We start from the raw sequence: 22,503 nt of genomic DNA on the forward strand, positions 1-22,503 counted from the left end.
GGTGGGTGTAGGAACTTCCCAGGCCGGGGCCCCGGGCGGCCAGGCGAGGAAATCCGCGGCGAGGGGCGTGGCTGGGGTGTGTGTTCGCCGGCGCCCCCCACCCCTCCAGCCTCGCCTCCTCCCGCCCCCTCCACCAGAGCGACAGCCCCGTGGGCCGATCAGAGCCGCGGGCCGGGCGCCGCGCAGCCAATGAGGCGGCAGGGGTGGCGCTGGGGAGGGGGCTCGCAGGGCCCGGGGAGGGGGCCGAGGCCACCGAGGGCTCGGGAGCAGCGACGGGCGAGCCATGGCGCTGGGGCTGCAGCGCGCCAGGTACTGGGCTGCAGGGGCAGGCCTGATGGGGGGTTGACGGACTCTCCTTCTGGGGACCCCAAGGTGTGGGGTGGGGCACAAGGCTAAAGTCAAAGGACGCCCCCGGGGGCGCACCCCTACACACACACACACCCTGGGCGGCTGCAGCGATGAGGGGTTCACCCCGAGTCCCTGGTGCTCCCCACCTCTCTCGTTTCCTGTAACCCCGGGTTCGCTTCCCAACCTGGCTCTAGGTGGAAATTCGAGCTCCAACGACGGGAACTGAAGGTGACTGCGCCCCAGCCCTCCAGGGAGGGGGGAAGGGGGGTCTTGGAGTGAAGTCTAGCGTCACCCATAGGACCTCTGGCCTCTGAGCACCCAGAGTTGAGGTGGATCTTTGCCAGGAGACCCTGAGACCCTAGAGGGCATGGGGGTGCTCCCCAATTGAGCCCACCCAGGTACATACTATGAACCCCCACCCCCCATGAGGACCTAGCGGGCGAGTGCCAGAGGAGGGGAAAAAACGCCTTCCTGGGTAGGGGGACCTTGTCCAGGGCTGTCAGGGACCCTTCCCAGGGACCATTTTTATGTCTTTTGAAAAGCCACCCCTTCCCTAACAGAGACCAAAGCTGGAGCCACTTGACAAAGCCCAGTTGGCCCCTTCTCTCAATCCTCCAGCAACCCGCCCCCTGCCCAGTGGCTGTTGCTGAGATGGGGGTGGGGGGTGGCCCAGCCACACTTTCTTTCCAGGACCCTCCATGAGTGGGCATGCCATGCCCAATGCAGGCTGGGACCCCGTAGATGCTGATGGGTGCACCCCTCCAACCGCGGTGCTCAGTAACCTCCACCTGCTTTGGAGGGTGGGTTTCCATGTTAACCTCTCAGCACGCGGAGCTCTGTGGGGGTCCAGGGAGACTCAGGGCCTGGGACCACTGCCAGGGAGACCTGTCTGCCCAGGAGTTAAAGAAGACCCCCGAGCGGATCCCACGCTCTTGGTTTTCCCCTGTCCAATCTGAGGCATCCGGGCGAGCCTCACCCCCTTCCCTCCTCCCTGACTTCCCAGGTCTGATTGGCTCCCTCCACACACCCCTGGTTTTTTTTAACCACCCCCCCACACACACCAGCCCATTCCAATACCCGCCCCCCCATTCTGTTCCAATCCCTGGCCACCAGCCCACCAGGGAACGCCAGCCCACCTCTGCTGGGACAGCCCCAGCCCCGCCCTTCCCAGCGCCCCCTCCTGGCTGGGTGGGACTTCAGTGCTGAGCTGGGGTGCTCCCCCCTCCACCCCCCACCCAAGGCCAGCCCTTTCCTGTGTGGTGTCATCCCACTGTGGAGCCTGCGCGTGCGCCACGCTCGCTCGTAACTCGCACCCGGATCCCGGCCACGCTCCGTTCACTCCTGCACCCCCAGGATGGCACCTGGGCAGGAGAAGGCCTGGGAGATGGTGAGTGAGCCCCCTTCCCCTCCTCAGCTTAGGCTTGCTGCCAGCTCACCCCTAGTTGAAGGGGGGTGTGGGTGAGGATATTTTTGAGCAGTGCCCTATGAGGATGGGCACAGTGCCCTGAGCCCACCTGAGGCAGAAAATCCTGCAGAAAAGATGGCCTTGGAGGACGGACCCCCAAAACCCACCACGTCCTTGGGAGCGAGCACAGCCAAGGACAGACACCCTCCACCTGCACCCAAGTTCCTTCTTATACCCAACCCACTGCCTCTGGCTTCTCAAGCCACCTCCAGGCAATGCCACAGGGGTCCCTGCCAAGCCACATCCTGGGCTTCCCTCCCCCAACCCCCTGCCCATGCTTTGAGTAAGATGCCCCACTGCCCAGCTAAGCCTCAGGAGATGGAAGCCAAGACTTGGGACAAGGGGCTCCTGGCTCTCAGGGCGAGTGCCTCAGGAGGGTGAGGGGAGTGGACTTCTCCCCCTCCTGGTTGCAGGACCTGCTCCCCCTCTCCCCTTTCCAGGCCTCCCCCTGGGGCCTCCCGACCCCGCCCTGTGTTCTGGGCTGGAACACGGAGGAAGAGGGGCATGACTCCAGCTGCACGTCTTGAGCTGGGCAGAGTGCCAAGGGGCTGGGCCAGGCCAGGCATGGGGCCAGCTGGGGAGATCTGGAGGCTGAGAGGGTGGGGAGGGGGGGAAGGGGACGTGGGGAGGAAGGAGAGATGGAGGCCACTGGGCCAAGGCAGGCAGGGACCACCCCCACCCCCATCCCCAGGGGGCAGTGAGCAAACCCCCAAGAGAGAGCACAGAGGCTGGGAGTCCCGGTTCAAATCCCAGCCCGGTTGCTTCCCGGCTGCGAACCTTTGTGCCAGATTGTCCCACAGCGTCCCAGGTTTCCTGAAAATTAGGGGTGCATCCTACCTCCCCCTCAGCTCAGACCACAGAGTCAGTGAGAAGCCAGACTGGGAGGAGAGGCAGTGAGGGGAACACTGAACAGGTTTGCAGTGTGAGCAAGCAGACAGCTGGTCTAAACCCCTGCTGTGCCACGAAGAGTTGTGGCATTGCCCTCACCCCTGCACCCCCAGACCTGCTTCCTCTTTGGGTCCCTAACAGGTACAGGGTCCTGCTGCCCGAGGAGTGTGGTTGTGCAGGATACCCTGTCCCAAGTGGTGGTGGTGGAGGAGGGGGTCCTGAAAGCTGTAGCTCTGGACCCAGGGACACTACCCACCCATCAACCCCCCTACTCCTAGCCTCAAGTTTGCCAAGTTTGACTATTAGGGAGCATCAACCAATAGCCAAGCCCAGCTTCCTAAGCCCTTGAGCTCCAGGAGCTCAGGTCCATATGCATAGATCAGACAGCCCCTATGAGGTGCTCAGAGAGGCTATGCAATGTGCCAAAAACCTCACAGCTGAAACAGCACTGGGGGATAGGGGATGGCGGCAGTGGGAGCCCCAAGGCTGAGCCTCCATCTCCCCTGTTGTCTGAGCCAGCGAAAGGCCCAGATTTCTCATCAGAACAGGCTGGGGGTTGGGAGGAAGGTCCCTCTCCTGCCACCAGCTGGCCCCTTCCATTGCCACTGGTAAGAGAGGGTTACAGAGTCCAGCTGCCCCGGGTGGCGCCGGGCCCCACGCCACCCCCGGTCCTCTTCCCTCTGTCTGGGCCCCTGCTTGGTGAGGCCCGCCCACCCTCACCCTCCAGGGGCCGGAAGACAAACAGGGCTGGAACAGGACACGGGACGGAATGTCCTCTTGGCTGGCAGGAAGGAGGGGTGGGGGCGTGCACTTCACCCCCTCCAGCCCTCCCCCACCCAGCCTGGCCCCTTCTGGGCGTCCCACCCTTGGGCTATTTTTTCTCTCTGTAGCTGGACAGGAAGCTCTCCTCCTGAAGCGGTCAACCTCCTGCCTGGGCGTGGGGTTGATGCCAACCCAGAGGTGGCCCCTATTGCCCAGGGCTAGGGGGGCAAAGAGGAGGCAGTCGGGAGAGAAAACTCGAGGCTTCCTCCCAGAGGAAATTCTTGCAAATGACAGCTGCTCCTCACTCATGGACAAGGTCTAAGAGGACTGACAAGTTATGAAAAAAGCAGTAGCGAAGCATGTGACACAATGGTTACAGATGTAGCTAGACACTGGGTTTCAGGCCTGATTCCAGAGCAGGTGCATACCTCAGCACCAGCAGGTGCACACCTTGGAGTCAGCAGGTGTACACCTTGCCACCCAGGTGCGAGACAGGGAAAGAGTTCTTGGCTCCTGGGTATTTAAGGAGTGAATCAGTAGGTAGATTCATTTTCCCTCTCTCCTCTCAAATAAATATTGGATTCAGACAGGCTGGAGTTTGAACTTGAACGGAGGTCTGCCAACACCTGAACCTACACCCGAGACCAGAAAAGATAGGAAGCTTAAGAGTTAGGGTTTACTGGTGTTCCAACCTTGGCGGGAGCACTGCCCACCGCTTGATTTTCCCGTCCGATCAAAGGGGAATAAAGACGTTAGCTTGCTCCCAGGATTGTCTGAACTTTCCTTGGGTTCATGTAAGCTGGGAACTTGGCACTGGGCAAAGCTGGGCAAGTGGCAGCTATTTCTGGAAAACCCGTCTCATCCTTCCACTCTCAGTACAATCTGCCACCTGCAAAACGCAGGTGTTTGAAGTGGATGAAAGGGCAGGGTGAGAGGTTAGCCGCTGGATGGACAGAACCTCTGCCCGGGGGCGGGGAGGGGGGCTTGGCTGGTCACCCTGGCCCTGGTTGGTCGTCATTAGACTTTGAGATCGGGGCTGTTAGATTATGAAGACGCAACTCAGAGAAAGGGTAGGGAAGGGTGTTCTAGAAGCCTGGAGGGCAGGAGACCCGTTTGTGCACTCCCTCCCTCCTCTGGCACTGAGCCAGCCCCACAGGGGCCCCCGGGCAGCAGGAGGCCTCCTGGTCCCCTAGGCGTCCCCAGTTGGAAAATAAACTGCAGATAAGTCAAGGAGGGGACGTTGCAGTCTCAGGCACGCCTCTGGAGAGGAGAAAGAGGCACACTACTCCAGGGACAGCAGCATGGGCTGGCACAGAGACAGGTAAAATTCGGGGCTAGGAAGGATCTCCAGCGAGCCCTGGAGCCGCACTGCAGTGACCACTCCGCCTTGGATGAGCCCTGCCCTCGGGGGCCAGCACCGGCACTCCACCCCACCCCCCACGTGCGCGTCCCATCCGGCCTTTTTCCCTTGCGGGGACGCCCCGCAGTGACCGCAGCCTTTGCACGCAGGTCGAGCACGGAGCTGCGCAAGGAGAAGTCCCGGGATGCGGCCCGCAGCCGGCGCAGCCAGGAGACCGAAGTGTTATACCAGCTGGCGCACACTCTGCCCTTCGCGCGCGGCGTCAGCGCGCACCTGGACAAGGCTTCCATCATGCGCCTGACCATCAGCTACCTGCGCATGCACCGGCTCTGCGCCGCTGGTGAGCCCCGCCGCGGGAAGGCCCGTCTGCGCCCGGCCTCGCCCTCGGGAAACGGTTTCCCACGCTGGCCCCACCCCCGGGAAGCGGAGCCGGAGCCTGCAGAGCCGCCCCTTCCATCCCCGGGTCCGGCTTGCCCGCAGAGCTCCACCCCCTGAGAGTCACTGCCCAGGCGAGGTTCCGCCCCTGGGAGCTCCGGGCCAGCCAGAGCCCGGTGCCCCTGGAAGCCCCGCCTCCATAGACGTCTGCCATTTGGGAGACCCCCGCCTCCAGGTCTGCACCCAGGGCCTTAAGGGCTGGCAGGGCAGCCGGCTCCCGCAGGCCCCAGCACGTGGCCTCCTTAGGGGACTTTCCTCGCTGGGACCCCAGCCTCTTGTAACACATACCCTTAAGACGCTTTGCTGCCTGTTATTTAATTACTTCAGCATTTATTGAATTTCCACCCAATTTAAAAAAAATTTTTTTAAGATTATTTATTTGAAAGGCAGAGGGACAGAGAGAGACAGGTCTTCCATCCACTAATTCACTCCCCAATGGCCATTAACAGCTAGGGTGCTGGGCCAGCTCTAGACCAGGTGCAAGGAATGCTACACACACACACACACACTCACACACACACTTTGAAATCCCAGGACCCTGAACATTTGTTATTCAAATTCTGCCCTCCCTGGAGAGCCTCCCATTAGGACATCCCAAGCCCCTTGCCATTCTGTCTGAAGCTTGGTGGTCCCACCTTCCCCAGTGGGACTGCAACCTGCTCACCTGGGGGCTCCTGGAAGTTCCTCTGAGCGGAGACAGGTATGGGCAAGGCTGGGCAGGGGCAACCGTGAGTGACTGGAGGCACCCTCGTGCCCCTGTGCCAGGGGAGTGGAGCCAGCCGGGGGTCGAGGGAGAGCCCCTGGATGCCTGCTACCTGAAGGCTCTGGAGGGCTTCGTCATGGTGCTCACGGCTGAGGGTGACATGGCCTACCTGTCGGAGAATGTCAGCAAACACCTGGGCCTCAGTCAGGTGAGAGGCCTGCGGGCCTGGGGGACGCTGGGGAGGCGGTGGGGACACCCAGGACAGCAGGGCAGGGAGGGGTGTGGAGGACAGTAGCCCTGTGTTTGTGGGACTCCCAGTAGAGCAACGGGATGACGTATCTCCCCAGGCAGGAAGACGTGGGATGGGCAGGGCTGAGCTGGGACCCTTGGGAGGACCTGACCCAGCCTGGGAGAAGGGATGGAGGACTTCCTGGAGGAGAGGATTACTGCTCTCCCCCCTACACACACACACACACACACACACACACACACACACACACACACACATCTAGCCACAGAGGAATAGGGAATGCACCCACCAGAGGAGTCAGAATCCAGAGATGGGGTAGGGCAGAGTGCTTTGAGGGAACTGAAGAAATTATCCTGGCTTGGCACAGAGTGGCAGGGAAGAGAGAGAGAGAGGTCAGAGATCTCTGGGGGGTAAGACTTATTCCCAGGGGAGCTAGGAGCGATTCTGAGCACAGGGGAGACCGAGCCACAGGCAAATCAGATTGACATTTTAAAATGGGGTTGACATTTTATTTAAACATTGTTGATTTATTTGAAAGGCAGAACAAGAGAGATTTTTCATTTGCTAGTACACTCCCCAAATGGCTCTAACTTCTAGGCACTAAAACTCCAGCAGGGGCCCAAAGCGTTGTGCTATATCCACTACTTTCCCAGACACATGGATCAGAAGTGGAGCAGCCAGGACCAGAACCAGCAGCTGTATGCCTGGCCCCCTGCTGTGTTTTTACACTATGGTATTCACTATATTTTTGCACACATGCACACACACACTAGCCAGAAAGCACTGCGAGATTGGATCCTGCGTGGAGGTCCTGGGGAATAGCAGGTGCCAGCGTGATGCTTGGTCAGTGAACGGTGACTGGGCAGTCGGGGCCTAAGCCGGGGCACGGAGGCTGAGGAGTGCAGGGCGGGTTGGGGCAGAGGCCGCCCACCCAGCCGCTGGCTCTGTGCCCTGCCTGGCAGCTGGAGCTCATTGGACACAGTGTCTTTGACTACGTCCACCCCTGTGACCAAGAGGAACTGCAGGACGCCCTGACGCCACGGCAGAGTGAGTGTCCCTCCACCCCTCCGCTTGGCCTCGCCTCCACTGCCCCACTGCCCCCACAGGGGCCTGACTGCGTGCGGTGTGTGGGCTGGGGAGGTGGATGTGAGGGGACCCACGGCCTTGCTTGGTGGGAGGGGGCGCTGACACAGGAGTCCTGCTCTTCTCCATCCCCCTCCCTGGGGACCCCTGTGTGGTGCTAAGTCCTGGTTTGGGGCATGAGAGCTGTTGGGGTGCAGCTGCCCCGTGGTCTCCCTAGGCTTGTCCAGGAAGAAGCCAGAGGCCCCGACGGAGCGGAACTTCTCCTTGCGTATGAAGAGCACCCTGACCAGCCGTGGCCGCACCCTCAACCTCAAGGCAGCCACCTGGAAGGTGGGCAGGGCCCTGGGGTGTGGGCGGGGCATTGTCAGGAGAGAAGGCCGGCCACCCTCGGGATCTCACTGGGAGGTGATTGGAGTCCCGGGGTCTCTTGTGAGCAGGTGTCCAGGGCTTGGGATGGGGAGTCCTTAGTGAGGCATCCGTGGACTTGGGGGGTCTGGGGAATCCTAAGGTTGGGATTCCCAAGCGCCTGCAGTTGGGGGTCCTGGAAGCTCTGAGTCCTGCCTGCCCCACCTGGCCCCCAGGTGCTACACTGCTCCGGACACATGCGGGCCTACAGGCCCCCGGCTCAGACCTCCCCAACCGGGAGCCCCCGTTCAGAGCCGCCCCTGCAGTGCCTGGTGCTCATCTGTGAAGCCATCCCCCACCCCGGCAGCCTGGAGCCGCCGCTGGCCCGGGGGTCCTTCCTCAGCCGCCACAGCCTGGACATGAAGTTCACCTACTGCGACGAGAGGTGGGCAGGCTCCTCTCCCTGCCTTCCGCCCGAGGCCCCAGGCTCTGCGCCCTCCCCGCGGGCTCTGCGCCCTCCCCCTTGGGCTCTGCGCCCTCCCCCCCCCCGGGCTCTGCGCCCTCCCCCCTGGGCTCTGCGCCCTCCCCCGCGGGCTCTGCGCCCTCCCCCCTGGGCTCTGCGCCCTCCCCCCTGGGCTCTGCGCCCTGCCCTGCCGGGCTCATCTCTCAGCCTCCACTGGTCCTCCATCCTTTCGTCTCTTTTTGCGTGGCTGCCCTTGTGCAATTTCTCGTCTTTCATCCTCCCTCCGCGTTTCTTTCAGTATTTCAGGGTCCTGCAATGCCTCAGTCTTTTTCTTTTTTTTTTTCTTTTCTTTGAATCAATTATTTTTTTGAAAGTTTTTTTTTTTTTAATTTGAAAAGCAGATTTTTTTAGAGAGATTTTTTTTTTAAAAAAAACTTTTATGGGAAAGTCAGATTTTACAGAGAGAAGGAGAAACAAAGAAGATCCTCCATCCACTGATTCACTCCAAGTAGCCACAATGGCCAGAGCTGAGCTAATCTGAAGCCAAGACCCAGGAGCCTCTTCTGGGTCTCCCACACAGGTGTAGGGTCCCAAGGCTTTGGGCCGTCCTCAACTGCTTTCCCAGGCCACAAGCAGGGAGCTGGATGGGAAGCTGGATGGGAAGCAGGGCCACCAAGATGTGAACCGGCACCTATATGATATCCCAGTGTGTGCAAGGCAAGAACTTTAGTCACTAGGCTACGGCACTGGGCCCTGAAAGGCAGATTTTATGGAAAGAGAAGGAGAGGCATGGAGAGATCTTCCATCCTCTGGTTCTCTTCTCACATGGCCACAATGATCAGAGCAGGGCTGACCAGGAGCCAGGAGCCAGGAGCCAGCAGCTTCTTCCAGGTCTCTCACGTGGGTGCAGAGACCCAAGGACTTGGGCCACTCTCTGCTGCTTTCCCAGGCCGTAAGGAGAGAGCTGGATGGGAAGTAGAGCGGTGGGGACTTGAACCACTGCTTACATGGGAAGCTGGCATCGCAGGGCTTGCCCTGTTGCCCCACAACACCAAGCCCTGGTTGGTGCCCAGTGTCTCTGTCCTGGAGAGAATGACAGCCCTGCCCACCGTCACAGCGGCCAGCTGGCAGGGCCCAGCCAGGGTTGTCACCAGCAGGGCTGCTGGTGCTGTCTCCTGCTTCCCTTGGGGATCCCCTTTGCTCCCCCATGGACTTGCTGACCCTTCCCTGGCGGGACCCCTGGAGATAATGGGAGATCTTGTCCCTGGCTTGGGGTGCTTTCTGTTTCATGGTATCTGCAGGGCCCCCTTAGCTACTTAGCAGACCATATCGCCAAGTCCCAGGCAACCCACCGCGCTGCTCTCACCCTCTCCCTTTCTCTCTGTTGCGACCCTGCCTCTCCCTCCCTCCCCTACCTCCCACCCGTCCCCCTGGCTGGCCTGCCACACCCTTCATCCGCTGCTGCAGCCCGGTGCACCCTAACCTCCACCCACCCCCAGGATCGCAGAGGTCGCCGGCTACAGCCCTGATGACCTGATTGGCTGCTCGGCCTACGAGTATATCCACGCGCTGGACTCGGATGCCGTCAGCAAGAGCATCCACACTTGTACGTGTGTCCCCTGACTCCATGGCTGCCACCACCCCCACTCAACAACAGCTCCCTGCTCCCCAATCCCCACCAAGGAGCCTTCTCCTCCCCATCAACCTCCTGCCCAGCCCTTGACACCCCCCTCAGAGCCCTCTCTCTAGCCCTGACCCCTGCCTGCTCCCCTCAGTGCTGAGCAAGGGCCAGGCAGTAACGGGGCAATATCGCTTCCTGGCCCGGAGCGGTGGCTACCTGTGGACCCAGACCCAGGCCACAGTGGTGTCAGGGGGCCGGGGTCCCCAGTCCGAGAGCATCATCTGCGTCCACTTCCTAATCAGGTAAGCCGGAAGGGGCATGCTGGGGTGTCTCTGGTCTGCATGTGTGTGGACGCGTGTCACATAGACATGTGTGTATTGCATGCATGGACACGGAGAACATGTGTGACCACAAGACTGCAGACAGCATCAGCAGGTGCGTGTGCCTGTGTGTGTGCGTGTACCAACAGTGGATCAAGGGCTACGGAAGGTGGTTAGACCATTATTTCCACATTCTCTTTTTTTCCTTCCTATATTTGGGGGGAGGGGAAGATAAGGGGAGAAGCCACATCCAGCCTCCCAAATGCCTCTGTACCCTGGGATGGAGGACAGCCACCTGACGCCATCCCAGGGTTCCCAATGTGGCGCGAGGAGAGCTTCAAATTTAAAGGGACCCTCCGCAAGAAATGCAGCAGAATCGTGAGGTTCTGTTTCCACTTTTTAAAAACTGAGTGAGGGCTTGCATCCATTCTATTTGCACGTTGTTGGCAAACACATGCAGAATTGAGCTTCACCTCCCAGGCACAGGGCCTCCGCCCCAGCTGCCTCAGTCCCCCCAACTGCCTCAGTCCCCCCAGCTACCTCAGTCCCCCCACACTCCCAGCACCACAGCCCTTCCCAGAATGCCGAACACAAAAGGCCTGCCATATGCAGCCGCTGTGTGCTGTGACGTGTCTGAGACATGACCAAGTTGTGGGCTGTGACCATGGAGCCTCTGTGTGCTGGGCAGCCTCCCGGGTACACGCGGGAACACATACACACCAGTGGGGGAACGCGGTTTTGTGGATTTCATTTCCGGTAGCAGGTGCGGGGCAGCGGGCTGCCTGGGAGCTGGCTGGGCCTTTTTACACGCATGAATGACAGTGATAGTTCTGGCTGCCCCACCTCCTTCCAGCATTTCATCACATCAGTTAGTTGGTTGTGTTTTATTTGGTTTTTTACTTTCAACTCTTCTGACAGGTGTGTAGTGGTAAAATCACAGCACATGGCTTTTCTCCTTTTTAAAGGTTCATTTATTGATTTTGGAAAGGCAGATCTACAGAGAAAAGGAGAGACAGGGAGAGATCTTGCATCCGTTGGTTCACTCCCTAGATGGCCCTATAAATCAGAGCAAAGCCGATCTGAAGCCAGGAGACAGAAGCTTCTTCCAGGTGGTCTCCCCCATGAGTGAAGGGGTCCAAAGACTTGAGCCATTCTTTGCTGCTTTCCCAGGCCACAAGCAGGGAGCTGGAAGGAGCAGCTGGGACACAAACGGGCACCCATTTGGGATCCTGGTGCTTGCAGGTGGAGGATTAGTCTGCTGAGCTGCAGGGCTCTGATTTCCTTGTTTGTTTGTTTAAGATTTATTTTGTTTATTTATTTTTATTGGAAAGTTAGACACACAGAGAGACAGACAGGAAGATTCCTTCGTCTGCCAATTCACTCCCCAAGTGGCCGCAAAGGCCTGAGCTGAGCCAATCCGAAGCCAGGAGCCCAGAGCTTCCCTTGGGTCTCCCACATGGGTGCAGGGTCCCAAGGCTTTGGGCCATCCCAGACCACAGGCAGGGAGCTGGATGGGAAGCGGGGCCACTGGGATTAGAACCAGTGTCCCTATGGGATCCTGGCGCATGCAAGGAGAGGACCCAAGCTGCTAAGCTACCTTGCCTGGCCCTCTGATTTCTAAAGCCTCAGGGATTTTCCCAGTTCTGAAATGCAAATCATCTCAATGCTCAGAGCTGTCTGCAGCCCTCTGGCTCTTCAGCAGAATTCCTCCGTGCTGTGAGGCACTGCCTCCCTGCCCTCCCTGCCCTCCCTGCCCTCCCTGCCCTCCCTGCCCTCCCTGCCCCTGTCAAGTACACACCAAACCCCAGGGCCTTTGCACCTGCTGCCTCCCCTCGGAATGTGCTTCCTTCCTTGGCCTTTCCAAAGCTGTGAACCCTCATCCTTCTCTCTCCCAACCCCCCAACACTGTCCTGGGAAGAGTGTGCCAGGCACAGGTGCCATTATGAATTTTCTAGGAGCCACATTCCCAAGGTAAAAAGAAGCATGTGACACTGTTGGGACACATGCGAGGTGGCACATCCGGAGATTGTTTCGATCTGCAGTCAACGGAGAATGAACAACTTCTGCCTTCCGCCTGGCCGGGGTCCCGGTGCAGGCGGTATCCCATGGCTGTGCAAGCTTAGCATGGCTGTGGAGTTAGGGACCCTGCACACTCGCTTTATTCTACATGTGGCTACTAGCATTTCGTTACCCCATGAAGATGGTGAGCTTTGTTTTCTACTGAGTCCCCAATTTCCAAGACATAGTAGTTGCTCAGCAAATGGTAATTAATAACAATAACGATGGCAGCAGGGGTGGGTCTCTCAACAGTAAACCACTGGTTCAGATGCCCACGTCCCCCCTTGGAGTGCCTGGCTTTAGTTTCTGGTCCCAGCTCCCTGCCAGCCCAGCCTCAGGACGCAGCGGGGACAGCCCAGTAACCAGGTCTTTGTCACTCATGGAGTAGGCCTGGGTTGAGCTGCAACCCCACTCCCAGCCCAGTCCCAGCCCTGGCCATTGCAGGCATTTGGGGAGTGAGCCAGTGGATGTGTGTGTGTGATCATGTGTGTTTAGCTCCCAAATAAATAACAAAAAAAGAAAAATAATTTGAAGCTGAATCCTAGCAGACACACGGAGCTTGCCGCAGACACAGCACGGCTATATGCGCTGCACCACACGCTGACTTATTTAACCCTCCTAACACTCTGGGGGAGGAGAGACTGTTCCAGAAGAGGACATGGAGCTCCAGGGTGGCCCAGCGAGGTGTAGAGGCAGAGCCGGGATTTGAACCCTGGGCCACGGCTGCATAAAGTTCTTGCCCTCGGCTCTTGTACAGCACCATCTGACCAGCAGATGTCTGTGGAGTGAGCCTGCCGTGTGCACACAGCCTGGGAGCGTGTCTGTCCCTGAATGTGGGTGTGTGTGCCTGTGGCACATGAGGCTGTGTGTACCAAGTGTGTGTACACACGAGACTGTGACTGCTGTTTCAGAGCGATTCACGGGGCGTGGCATGGCTTGCATTGGAAGGTTTGGCCCAGGAAGGACTCAGTGAGGGTGGGGGTGTGGTCTCAGCTTCTAGAACATTCAGCCCAGGGGACTGTTAGCCAAATGAAATACAAATAAGGTGGGGGGGGGGGCGCTGGTCTTTAGCCCCAGACCAAGTCTCCCTGACGTGTCCTGCCCCACGGATGCTGGGTCCTACAGCTGGAGCCTGCGGGCGGGGAGGGGGGGTTACAAGCTGTATTTATAAATTTGTTCTCTTGAGTTTGAAACACGTCTATGAATAGAAGCTTCCTAAATAAGTCCTTTTTCATGAAACCAAAGCCCTCTGGATTCTTCACGCTTGGTCACGCAATGAAGGCTGCGAGCATGGCTGTGCCATCAGCAGGTTGATGAGAATAATGTTTATCTCGATGTCTAAAAGGAGAAGACTGAACTCTTGAGCTGTCACTCCCCCCACACCGCTGAGTCTCCCCCCATCCTGCTCTGTCCCCCACCTCCTCCCCTCTCTGTGTCTCCCACCCCCAGCCCCACCCCAGTCTTCTCTCTACCAAGCTGTGCTAAATGCCAGCATTTTTTTTTTCTCTTTTCCTTCTGCAGATGGAGCTTGGGAAGTGACAAACTTAACTCTCTTTTAAATGCCGTGACAAGTTGAGTATCCCTCATCCGAAATGCGTGGGGCCGGAAGTATTTCAGATTTCGGATTCTTTGGGGCTTGTGTATACGTCATGGGCCATCTTGGGGAAGAGGCCTAAGTCCCAACACGACCCCCTCTCTACACGTAGGCTGCAGCTAATGGCATACACTGGGTTTTGAAAAGAATTCTGAGCCGGAAACCCAGCTTCATGGCGTGGGATTTTCCATTCACGTTGGCACTCAAAAAGTTTCGGAGTTTGGAGCATTTCGGATTTTCGGATTAGGGATGCTCAGCCGTCGTATGCACGGAATTTAAAAAAAAAAAAGTTTTCTTGCACCAAAATAACCTTTGTATTCCATTTCCACAAACTTTTTGAAGTACCCTCGTATCATCAAAAGCAATCCACAAAAAGCAAGGCCTTATACAAATCAGAGGAAAGAGGGGGAATTTTACCTTTTGTCCCCCCATCCCACCCCCAGCTGCTTCCTGTAACCTGCCAGGGTGACCTGGCTGTGGCCAAGGACCCTCCCACCCCCACCCCGTGACTCCCAGCCCCCACCCCCTTTCTGCCTTGTACCCCAGCCGGGTGGAGGAGACCGGAGTGGTGCTGTCCCTGGAGCAGACGGAGCGACACTCCCGCAGACCCCATCAACAGAGCGTCCCCTCTCAGACGGATGGTCCTGCCTCTGGGGATAGTCGTGGTACGGGGTAGGGGTGGGGTAGGGGTGGGAGGCAGGCAGGGCAGGGGTTGGGAAGGGGCTGTATCCCTTGGGCCCTTAGGAGAACGCCCAGGCCGTGCTAGATCTGGGTCCTGCCTCCTTGGCTCCTCCCTCCGTCTTGCGGGAAGGGTCGGGGGCCATGTGGACGGGTCCCCAGCCTTGGCATATGCAGTTCCCTCCTCCACTGCCACCCTTCCCACCAGTGCCCCTGGCTGTACAGTTCATTTCTTGTTGCTTCTGCTTTGAATCCTGCTATAATTCCCTCTGCCTCCATCTCTCCTCTCTGCTCATCCTAGTTCGGCCTTCTCTCCCTGTTGGATCCTGGGGCCATGAGGAGAGGGGGTAACTGGTTTCCCCTTTCTTCTTAATCTCCAGGGACCTTAGGCCCTCCTGCCGGAGGGGGTGGGCGGGGCTTGAGCCACACTTTTCTCCCAGCCTTGCAAGCTCCCCTGGGAGGCTCTGGGGAAGGGTGGAGGGGTTGTGTTTCATGACAACCTGGCAACAAAAGCTACCGCCTGGACCCTCTGCCCAACTCTGTAGGTAACAGCCACCCTGACTATGCAAATCGGGGATGTCAGCTGCGTCCCCTGGGGTTGGTGTGGGGGTCCCTGCCCTCTGCCTCCGGCCCCGAGATGACCGCCTGTGTCCCCCCCACCATGCCCATGTGTCCTACAGACCGACCTGGTCCCCGGATCCTGGCCTTCCTGCACCCCCCTGCCCTGAGCGAAGCTGCGCTGGCCGCTGATCCCCGCCGTTTCTGTAGCCCTGACCTCCGCTGCCTCCTGGCGCCCATTCTGGATGGGGCTTCGGTTGCAGCTGCCACCCCCAGCACACAGCCAGCTAGGCGGCGTCCCCAGAGCCCTCTTCCGGTAAGCATCCCCGCCCACCCAGTCCTCTTCCGGTCAGTATCCTTGCCCACCAGGAGGCCTTTAGCTAGAACCTGTGGGTTGAGATGAGATGGGGTTGGGGTTCCTTTGAGACCTGGACTTCTTCAACTGTCGGAATTCTGGAGTTCAGCCTCCACATGACAGGTTTGGGACTGGCATGGGAGACCCCTCCCAGCTTTTGACCAAGTATCCAGGTTCTCTGAATTTGAACCTCCCTAAAGAGTCAGAGAGAGAATCTTCTGTCCACTGGATCACTCCCTAAAGGCCTACAACAGACAGGGCTGAGCCAGGGCAAAGCCAGGAGCCAGGGAGTCCACCTGGGTCTCCCCTGTGGCTTGTCCAAGCACTTGAACCATTGTCCGCTCAGTCGGAAGCAAAGTAGCAGAGACTTGAACTGGCGCTTCGATGTGACACAGGTGTCCCAGAACTAAAGAGTTTACCATTTTACCGAGAGTTTAGGGAGTCTAACTTTTTCTTTTTGAAAAAGATTCATTGATTTTTTTAAAAAAAATATTTATTTATTTATTGGAAAGTCATATATACAGAGAGGAGGAGAGACAGAGAGGAAGATCCTCCATCCGATGATTCACTCCCCAAGTGAGCAGCTGACCCGAAGCCAGGATCCAGAAACTTCTTCTGGGTCTCCCACATGGGTGCAGGGTTCCAAAGCTTTGGGCCGTCCTCGACTGCCTTCCCAGGCCACAAGCAGGGAGCTGGATGGGAAGTGGAGCAGCCAGGATTAGAACCGGTGCCCTTATGGGATCCCAGCGCGTTTAAGGTGAGGACTTTAGCCACTAGGCCACGTCGCCGGGCCCAAGATTCATTGATTTTTATTTAAAATGCAGTTATAGAGTCAGAGAGACAAAAATGTTCTGTCCACTGGCTCACTCCCCGAATGGCTGTAATGGCCAGAACTGAACCATCCAAAACCAGTAGGCAGGCCTTTGTTGAGGGTCTCACACGTGGTTTCAGGGACCAGAGCACTTGAATCATGCTCTGCTGCTTTCCCAGGCCATTAACAGGAAGCTGGAGTGGAAGTGGAACAACCAGAATGGAAACTGGCATAGCAGTAGCTTCACTGGCTATGCTACAACACCAGCCCTTAAACTCATACTTCTAATTCTGTTTTCCACGATCATTTTTGAAGTCCCCTGTCCGAGTCCAGACACACTGACTTTGAATGCCCACGTTGGGGTTTATTTGCTCCTGCCATTGGACCCACCTGGTGCCCCAGCTGACTGGTGTCCGGCCCGCAGTACTTCCCCTGACCCTGAGCTCCAGGCTGTCTTACTGTTGACACCTCCAGGGTCAGGATTCCCTGATGTCTCTCCTTTATTCCCCCACAGGCTGATCTCCCAGATCAACTGCTTGTGGGCATGGAGAATGCACACAGACCCTTGGTGACCCGGAAAACCCTGGAGGCAAAGGAGACAGATCTAGAGGTAGCCCAGGTAAGGGCAGACATGGATGGATGGTCTCAGGGACATGTTCGCCCCCTGGCACCAAATCAGTGGCAGTGTGCCCACACTGCTGCCAAGCCAGGACGCCCACCCCAGCTCCAGGCTCTGGAGCTGTTATTGGGATTCCATCACTTAGTACAGTTATTACCTATCTAACCAAAATCAACCTCCAATGCTACCTCCACCTTCCCTGGAGGTCAAGTTGATTTCTCCTGCCCAAATCACACAGTCTGTCCTTGCAGCATGACCAGCCCCCAGCATCTGATTAGCATAAACTGTTTAGGCAGCCCATCGTGAGTCACCTCATTAGCATAAGCCATCTAGGGAGCCTATCATGAGTCACCTCATTAGCCTGAGCTACTAAGTGATGTCCAAGGGACCCAGGGTGAACTACAAAGCTAGGCCTGAGGTGGGGGTGGGGGAGTGCAGGAATTCCAAGATTGCTTCTCGGTTGAGACTCAGGCCAGCTGTCTGTGTGCAATGTTAATTCTACAAAGAGGTGGAGCATCTTCAAGCCCTGCCAGCCCTCTCACGTGTGACATTTCTTCCTTTCGCTTCTTCCCCCGCCCTCCCCACTCCACCTTGGCTGTTGCAAATAGCAAAAATGTATCCATTGGTTGGCACCTCCAACATTCCAGCTGGAAGTTCTCTGCACGAAAGCACCCAAGCCCAGTTAGTTGCCCATTTTCCCACGGAAAAAGCTGCTGGAAACAGTATTGCTAAGCTTCCAGTCACTATACCCCCCCAAAATTAAGAAAAATAATAATGAAAAAGAATCCCCTGTCCCCTGGTTTCCTCAGTTCTAAGCCATCACTGGCAGCCTCCTCAACCTTCGGATTATTTTTAGGACTGGTTGTTCCAAGGTATTTGAACTTGACCTAATAAGCTTTCCAGAATCTCCGGATCCCACCCACAGCACAGCTCAAAGGCCACACCTACCATACGGAGCTGTTGGCCAGGGCAGCGCCCCACCCAGGGGACCCCAGCCTTACTCTTGTCTGTTTTCGGATACTCAGTCCCTCCAAAATACATGGATTTACACGACTAGCACTTAGGACCTTAGCTCAGCCATCCTCTGATGGCTGTGACAGATGAGGCAGGAAAACTGAGGCGGGGTCGGGAGTATTGGTGGAGCCCCAGGCGTGTGCTCTCAACTCCCTCCTGCCCCGTCAGGATGCCAATGGCCTGGATTTGGAAATGCTGGCTCCATACATCTCCATGGACGATGACTTCCAGCTCAGCTCCTGTGACCAGCTATCCAGAGCCTACCACAAACCTGCAGGGACTGTCCCCCGGCCCCGCGCACGGAGCTTCCATGGCCTGTCGCCTCCGACCCCAGAGGCCTCTGTACTGCCCCGCTGGGGCAGTGACCCCCGGCTGAGCTGCTCTAGCCCTTGCAGAAGAGACGCCTCGGTGTCCTCCCCTGTGCCCAGGGCTCAGAAGAGGTAAGCCACAGAGAGAGGAGGCATCCTGACTTCAGCCTCCTCATCCCACACCACCCCACCCTGATGTCCGCTCCCATGGGGCCGGGGTTGATCCAAAGCTCTGTGCCCCTTTGCCTCAGTGCATCCTCTTGGGAGCGCCCTCTACTGTTCTCTTCTGTCTTATCCCAAGCTGCTCTCTGCTGGCACCCACAACTGGCCACATCTGGCCTAGAGACCATGTCTGTCACAATCACTGCATGGTGTTGACAGCTAAGTTGCTTAACAACTTTGAGAATCTCATCAAAGTCACAGATTCTTTCCAAGACAATTTAAATACAAACACAGACGAAAACTGTTTATGAATTTTAAATGGTCCTGACCCCCCCAATTCCTTGCACTAAGACTCAACTTTCTGCTTCCCAAGTTGGTGACATGTTCCCCTTTGGTCTCCTGAGTGGGATCTTCACTATCTTTGTGGGGTTTTTTGTGGGTATATCCCAGTATCTCCCAAGGTGTCCAGCTTGAGGCTTGGCATGTAAATGGTGGATGTCTAGTGATGTTTATGAAATGAAGGAGGGAAGGAATTTGTGAAAGATGGATGGGTGAATAGATAAGTGGATTAATGGAAAGGTAGATCAGCAAATGTGAACAGGAAGATGGGTGGATGGGTGAGTAGTGGGGTGGGGGATAAATGGATGGATGGATGGATGGATGGATGGATGGATGGATGGGTGAGTAGTGGGGTGGGGGGATAAATGGATGGATGGGTGGATAGGTGGATGGGTGGATGGATGGGTGGATGGGTGGATGGATGGATGGATGGGTGAGTAGCGGGGTGGGGGGATAAATGGATGGATGGATGGGTGGATAGGTGGATGGGTGGATGGATGGGTAAGTAGCGGGGTGGGGGGATGGGAGGATGGGGAGAGTAATTGAAATGGAAAGCAAATCAGTGCATGGATGAATGCAGACACTGACAGAAAGGTTGGATGGGTAGGTAGGTGATGGATGATTGGCTGTTTGAATGAGAGGATGGCTTGGTAGACAGTTGGATTGCTGTGAGTAGAGGAATGAATGCGAGCAGAGTGAGTGAATGCCTTCATCTGCCTGACTGCTGTGTTCTGAGTGTCTCTTGCCTTGTTGCCCTCCAGGACCCTGGCCCCAAGCTCTGAGGATGAGGCTGAAGGGGTGGAGCTGCTGGGAGTGAGACCCCCAAAACGACCCCCGGGGCCAGAACCCAACAACTTTCTGCTGCCTCCGCTCAGCCTGGTATGTCTGGCGATCAATGGGCTTCCCTGGACAGCAGAGAGGAACAGGGGCTGGCTGCAGGTCAGGCAGGAGGCCAGGGGCCCAGCTGAGGTTGGGACCTTGACCTTATAGCTCTGGGGGGAAAGGCCTTTGCAAACAGCTGCTGGTTGGTGAAAAGTGCTGAGAGAGAAAGTTAGGCAGGTAAGGGGGGAATTGGCAGGTGGCTAGGGTCTGTCTGTAGGCGTCACCTCTGCTCCAACGGGCCCCCTCCCCAAGCCGGATCAGACCTTGGACATGCCTCAGTGTTTCAAGGGGTGAGAGCACAGATGGACCCAGTGCAAGTGCCAGGCCTGCCACGTGGGAACTGAGAACTCTGGGCAGGCAGGTCGCCACACTGAGCGCTTTGGAAGTCAGATGGAACCAGGCTCTTCGCTGATACACACACCCACACATGCACACAGCCTTTCCCCAGCCCCCGTCTCAAGGCTCACTGCCCCCAGCACTCCCTCACCCCAACATCCTACAAACAAGATGCCCTTTCTCAAAGCCAGTTTGGTCTGTATCACTGGACACAAGGCCTCCCTCTAGGCCTTCCTATAGCTCCCTAACACCTACAGAAGGGTCCTGGATCCTCGGCCAGCTGTTCGAGCATGGGAACTGTGGGTGATGCCATTGACAGCTGACCAGCATTGAATGCCTGCCGTGTTTAGGTGCTGGCTGGCTAGTTCCTATCATCCTCATGGGCACTTGCCCTGGCACAGATAGCTTCATCAGCTGGCTCAACCTAGACAGGAAACAGTACAAAGGTGTGGCTGCCTGGAGAGCTGGTACCAACCCTAGTCTGAAGGTGAAGGACAGAGGTGGTCCCTGGACTGTGGGACAGAGGGAGGTCTACTTGGTAAGGTCCACAGAAGGCCATGGCCAAACCCACAGTGGCCAGACATGAAAGCAGCTAGAAGGATAAATGACCTTCCTCTCCCCTTTCCCCTGGCACCTTCTAGAAACTAGAGTGAGGCTGCACAGGTGCCCACCTGTGCCAGGGGAGGAAGGGACACAGGGAGCAGGTGGCTGTGGAGCACACCGAGGCCACTGGACAGTGACTTGCCCACCATGGCACTCGGACCCTCACGGTGCTCTCACCCCACCGAGCCCTCCAGCCGCCTCGGATCCTGAGCATGGTGAGGGTGATGGAGAAAGCTTTGTCTCCTTCCCCCAGAGTTTTCTTTGGCCGGGAGGACCTGTCCTAGGACGCCAGCAGGAGCCCAGCACCCCCCTCCAGGACCTGAATGAGTGTCTGGGTGAGTGACACCCCGCTGTGCTGGGTGACTCGGAGCGGGGTGGGGGTGGGGCGGGGACACTGCCAACCCTGGGCACACTGGTGGACATGGGCTGCCCTTTTCTCGTTTCACGGGTATTGTAGAGAGGAAAGAGATGCTTCAAGAGCAGGGCTGCCCCCGGGAGAATAAGCCAAGTTCATGGCCAAACCTTGTCCCCTCGAGCTTATACTTTAGGGCTTGGCAAATAGGGCGTTGAATCCCACCTGGCCACTCCCAGCTGTGTGGCCTCAGGATCATTTCTGCCACACACGCATACATATATGTGCATGTACACATGGCCATATATACACATGTGCAGACTCACATAAATGACACGCATGCACATGCTTACACACGAACACAACACTCCGTGTACACGACAAGCATGGATGAACATGTGTGCATGCACACAAACATATGTGTTCACGAACACACGCCTGCGACACACACGTGGCCACAGACGCACGGTACTGTGCACACACGTGCACATACACACGGCATGGGCCCCACTGCCCTGGGTCCTACCTGAAGACATTCCATAGTCTCGCAGAAGTGCTGTGAAGGACCCGTAACGCCTGCCCTGTGGCCACGTGACCCAGTGTAGGTTCACAGAACAGAGATGCCAACATCCATTGGGCACTCACTCACCAGTGCCAGCTCTCTCACCAGTACCGGCACAGGGGATCCCTCATTGACTCCTCCCACTCCTGCTGAGAGGAAGCTGCCATTCACCCATTCTACAGATGAGCAGACTGAGGCCCCAGTAGGTCACGTCAGCTGCCCCATGTGACACAACAAGCCACCCACCAAGAACCCCTGGATTCAAGCTGGCTCTGCACTGGGGCTCTTAACCGCTTGCCCAAGAGCTCAGTGCTGGCCATGCAGCTGACTTCCAGGCTTTGGTGTGGGGAGGATATGGGAGGCAGGTTGGGCTCTTGGTTACCTTCTTCTGGTCTCTGTCCGCTCTTCCCTGCAGGCCTGGGTCCCTCACTGCTCTCTCACTACCCAGTGGAGGATGCCGCCCCATCCAGGAGCCTCTTCCAGCCTGCAGCAGGCTCAGCCCGTGCCCACTGAGCCACCCCCTCACGTCTCACCTCCCTTCTCCTCCCGCCCCACCACAGGACCTCAGCCACACTCCAAGCCTTCAGCCAACGCACAGGACGGGGACCCCCATCTCTGAATGGCCCCCTCCACCAGCCTCGGGCCTACCTCAGCCCCACCCCCCCCATGTGCTCCCACTGTTGAGGGGGCTTGTGGGGTGGTCTCAGCTCAGTGACCTCTGGGAGGGGGTCCTCAGCCCCCTCCTCCCTTCTCAGGATTTCCCTTGGGGCTCCCTGGTTACCTCATCACCCTTCCTCTAACTCTCTGGGCTATATTTTGGGGAACAAGGGGGGTGGACTGGGGCACAGATAGGTGTTTGTTTGTTTGTGTCCTTCTTTGGTTTTGATTTTTCTTGTCTTCATGCTATGGTTTGCATCACCATGAATTACCTAAGGCCCATATTCATGTGGGATTCCGGCCTCCCTTCCTCCTCAGGTGTCAGTGGGGGCAAGCACTGGGCCAGACCTCCCCCCCAGCAATGTCTGCCTGCCCCTTCCACTGGAGTTCCTGCTGCCTCCAGCCTCACCTGGGCAGTGACTCCACTGTCATCTTCCTATTTGGGTGGTCTCTGCCAACCTCCTCTGGTTCCACACTGTACAACCTTCTTGGGTTCTAGACTGCATGACGTCTGACCTTCACTGGTTCCCAGACTGTGCAGCCTCTTCCTGTTCCTGGGGTCACACCCCAAC

General features: G+C 57.5%; 1 protein-coding gene across 1 annotated transcript; it reads left to right on the plus strand.

Moving 5' to 3' along the window:
* The first annotated feature begins 277 nt into the window (after positions 1-277).
* On the plus strand, positions 278-22,244 carry HIF3A (hypoxia inducible factor 3 subunit alpha). Its single transcript, XM_040978261.1, has 15 exons — positions 278-309; positions 4,973-5,163; positions 6,024-6,169; positions 7,174-7,258; positions 7,512-7,624; positions 7,876-8,084; positions 9,602-9,708; positions 9,878-10,025; positions 14,242-14,360; positions 15,054-15,247; positions 16,612-16,716; positions 17,899-18,170; positions 19,301-19,418; positions 20,614-20,695; positions 21,690-22,244. The coding sequence occupies exons 1-15, from the start codon at positions 284-286 to the stop codon at positions 21,785-21,787; spliced, it is 2,013 nt and encodes a 670-aa protein (XP_040834195.1). The 5' UTR covers positions 278-283; the 3' UTR covers positions 21,788-22,244.
* Positions 22,245-22,503: the final 259 nt, after the last annotated feature.

The sequence above is a fragment of the Ochotona curzoniae genome, unplaced genomic scaffold (genome assembly GCF_017591425.1).
Source record: "Ochotona curzoniae isolate NIBS_2020 unplaced genomic scaffold, NIBS_Ocur_1.0 contig_2861, whole genome shotgun sequence".
Classification (NCBI taxonomy): domain Eukaryota; kingdom Metazoa; phylum Chordata; class Mammalia; order Lagomorpha; family Ochotonidae; genus Ochotona; species Ochotona curzoniae.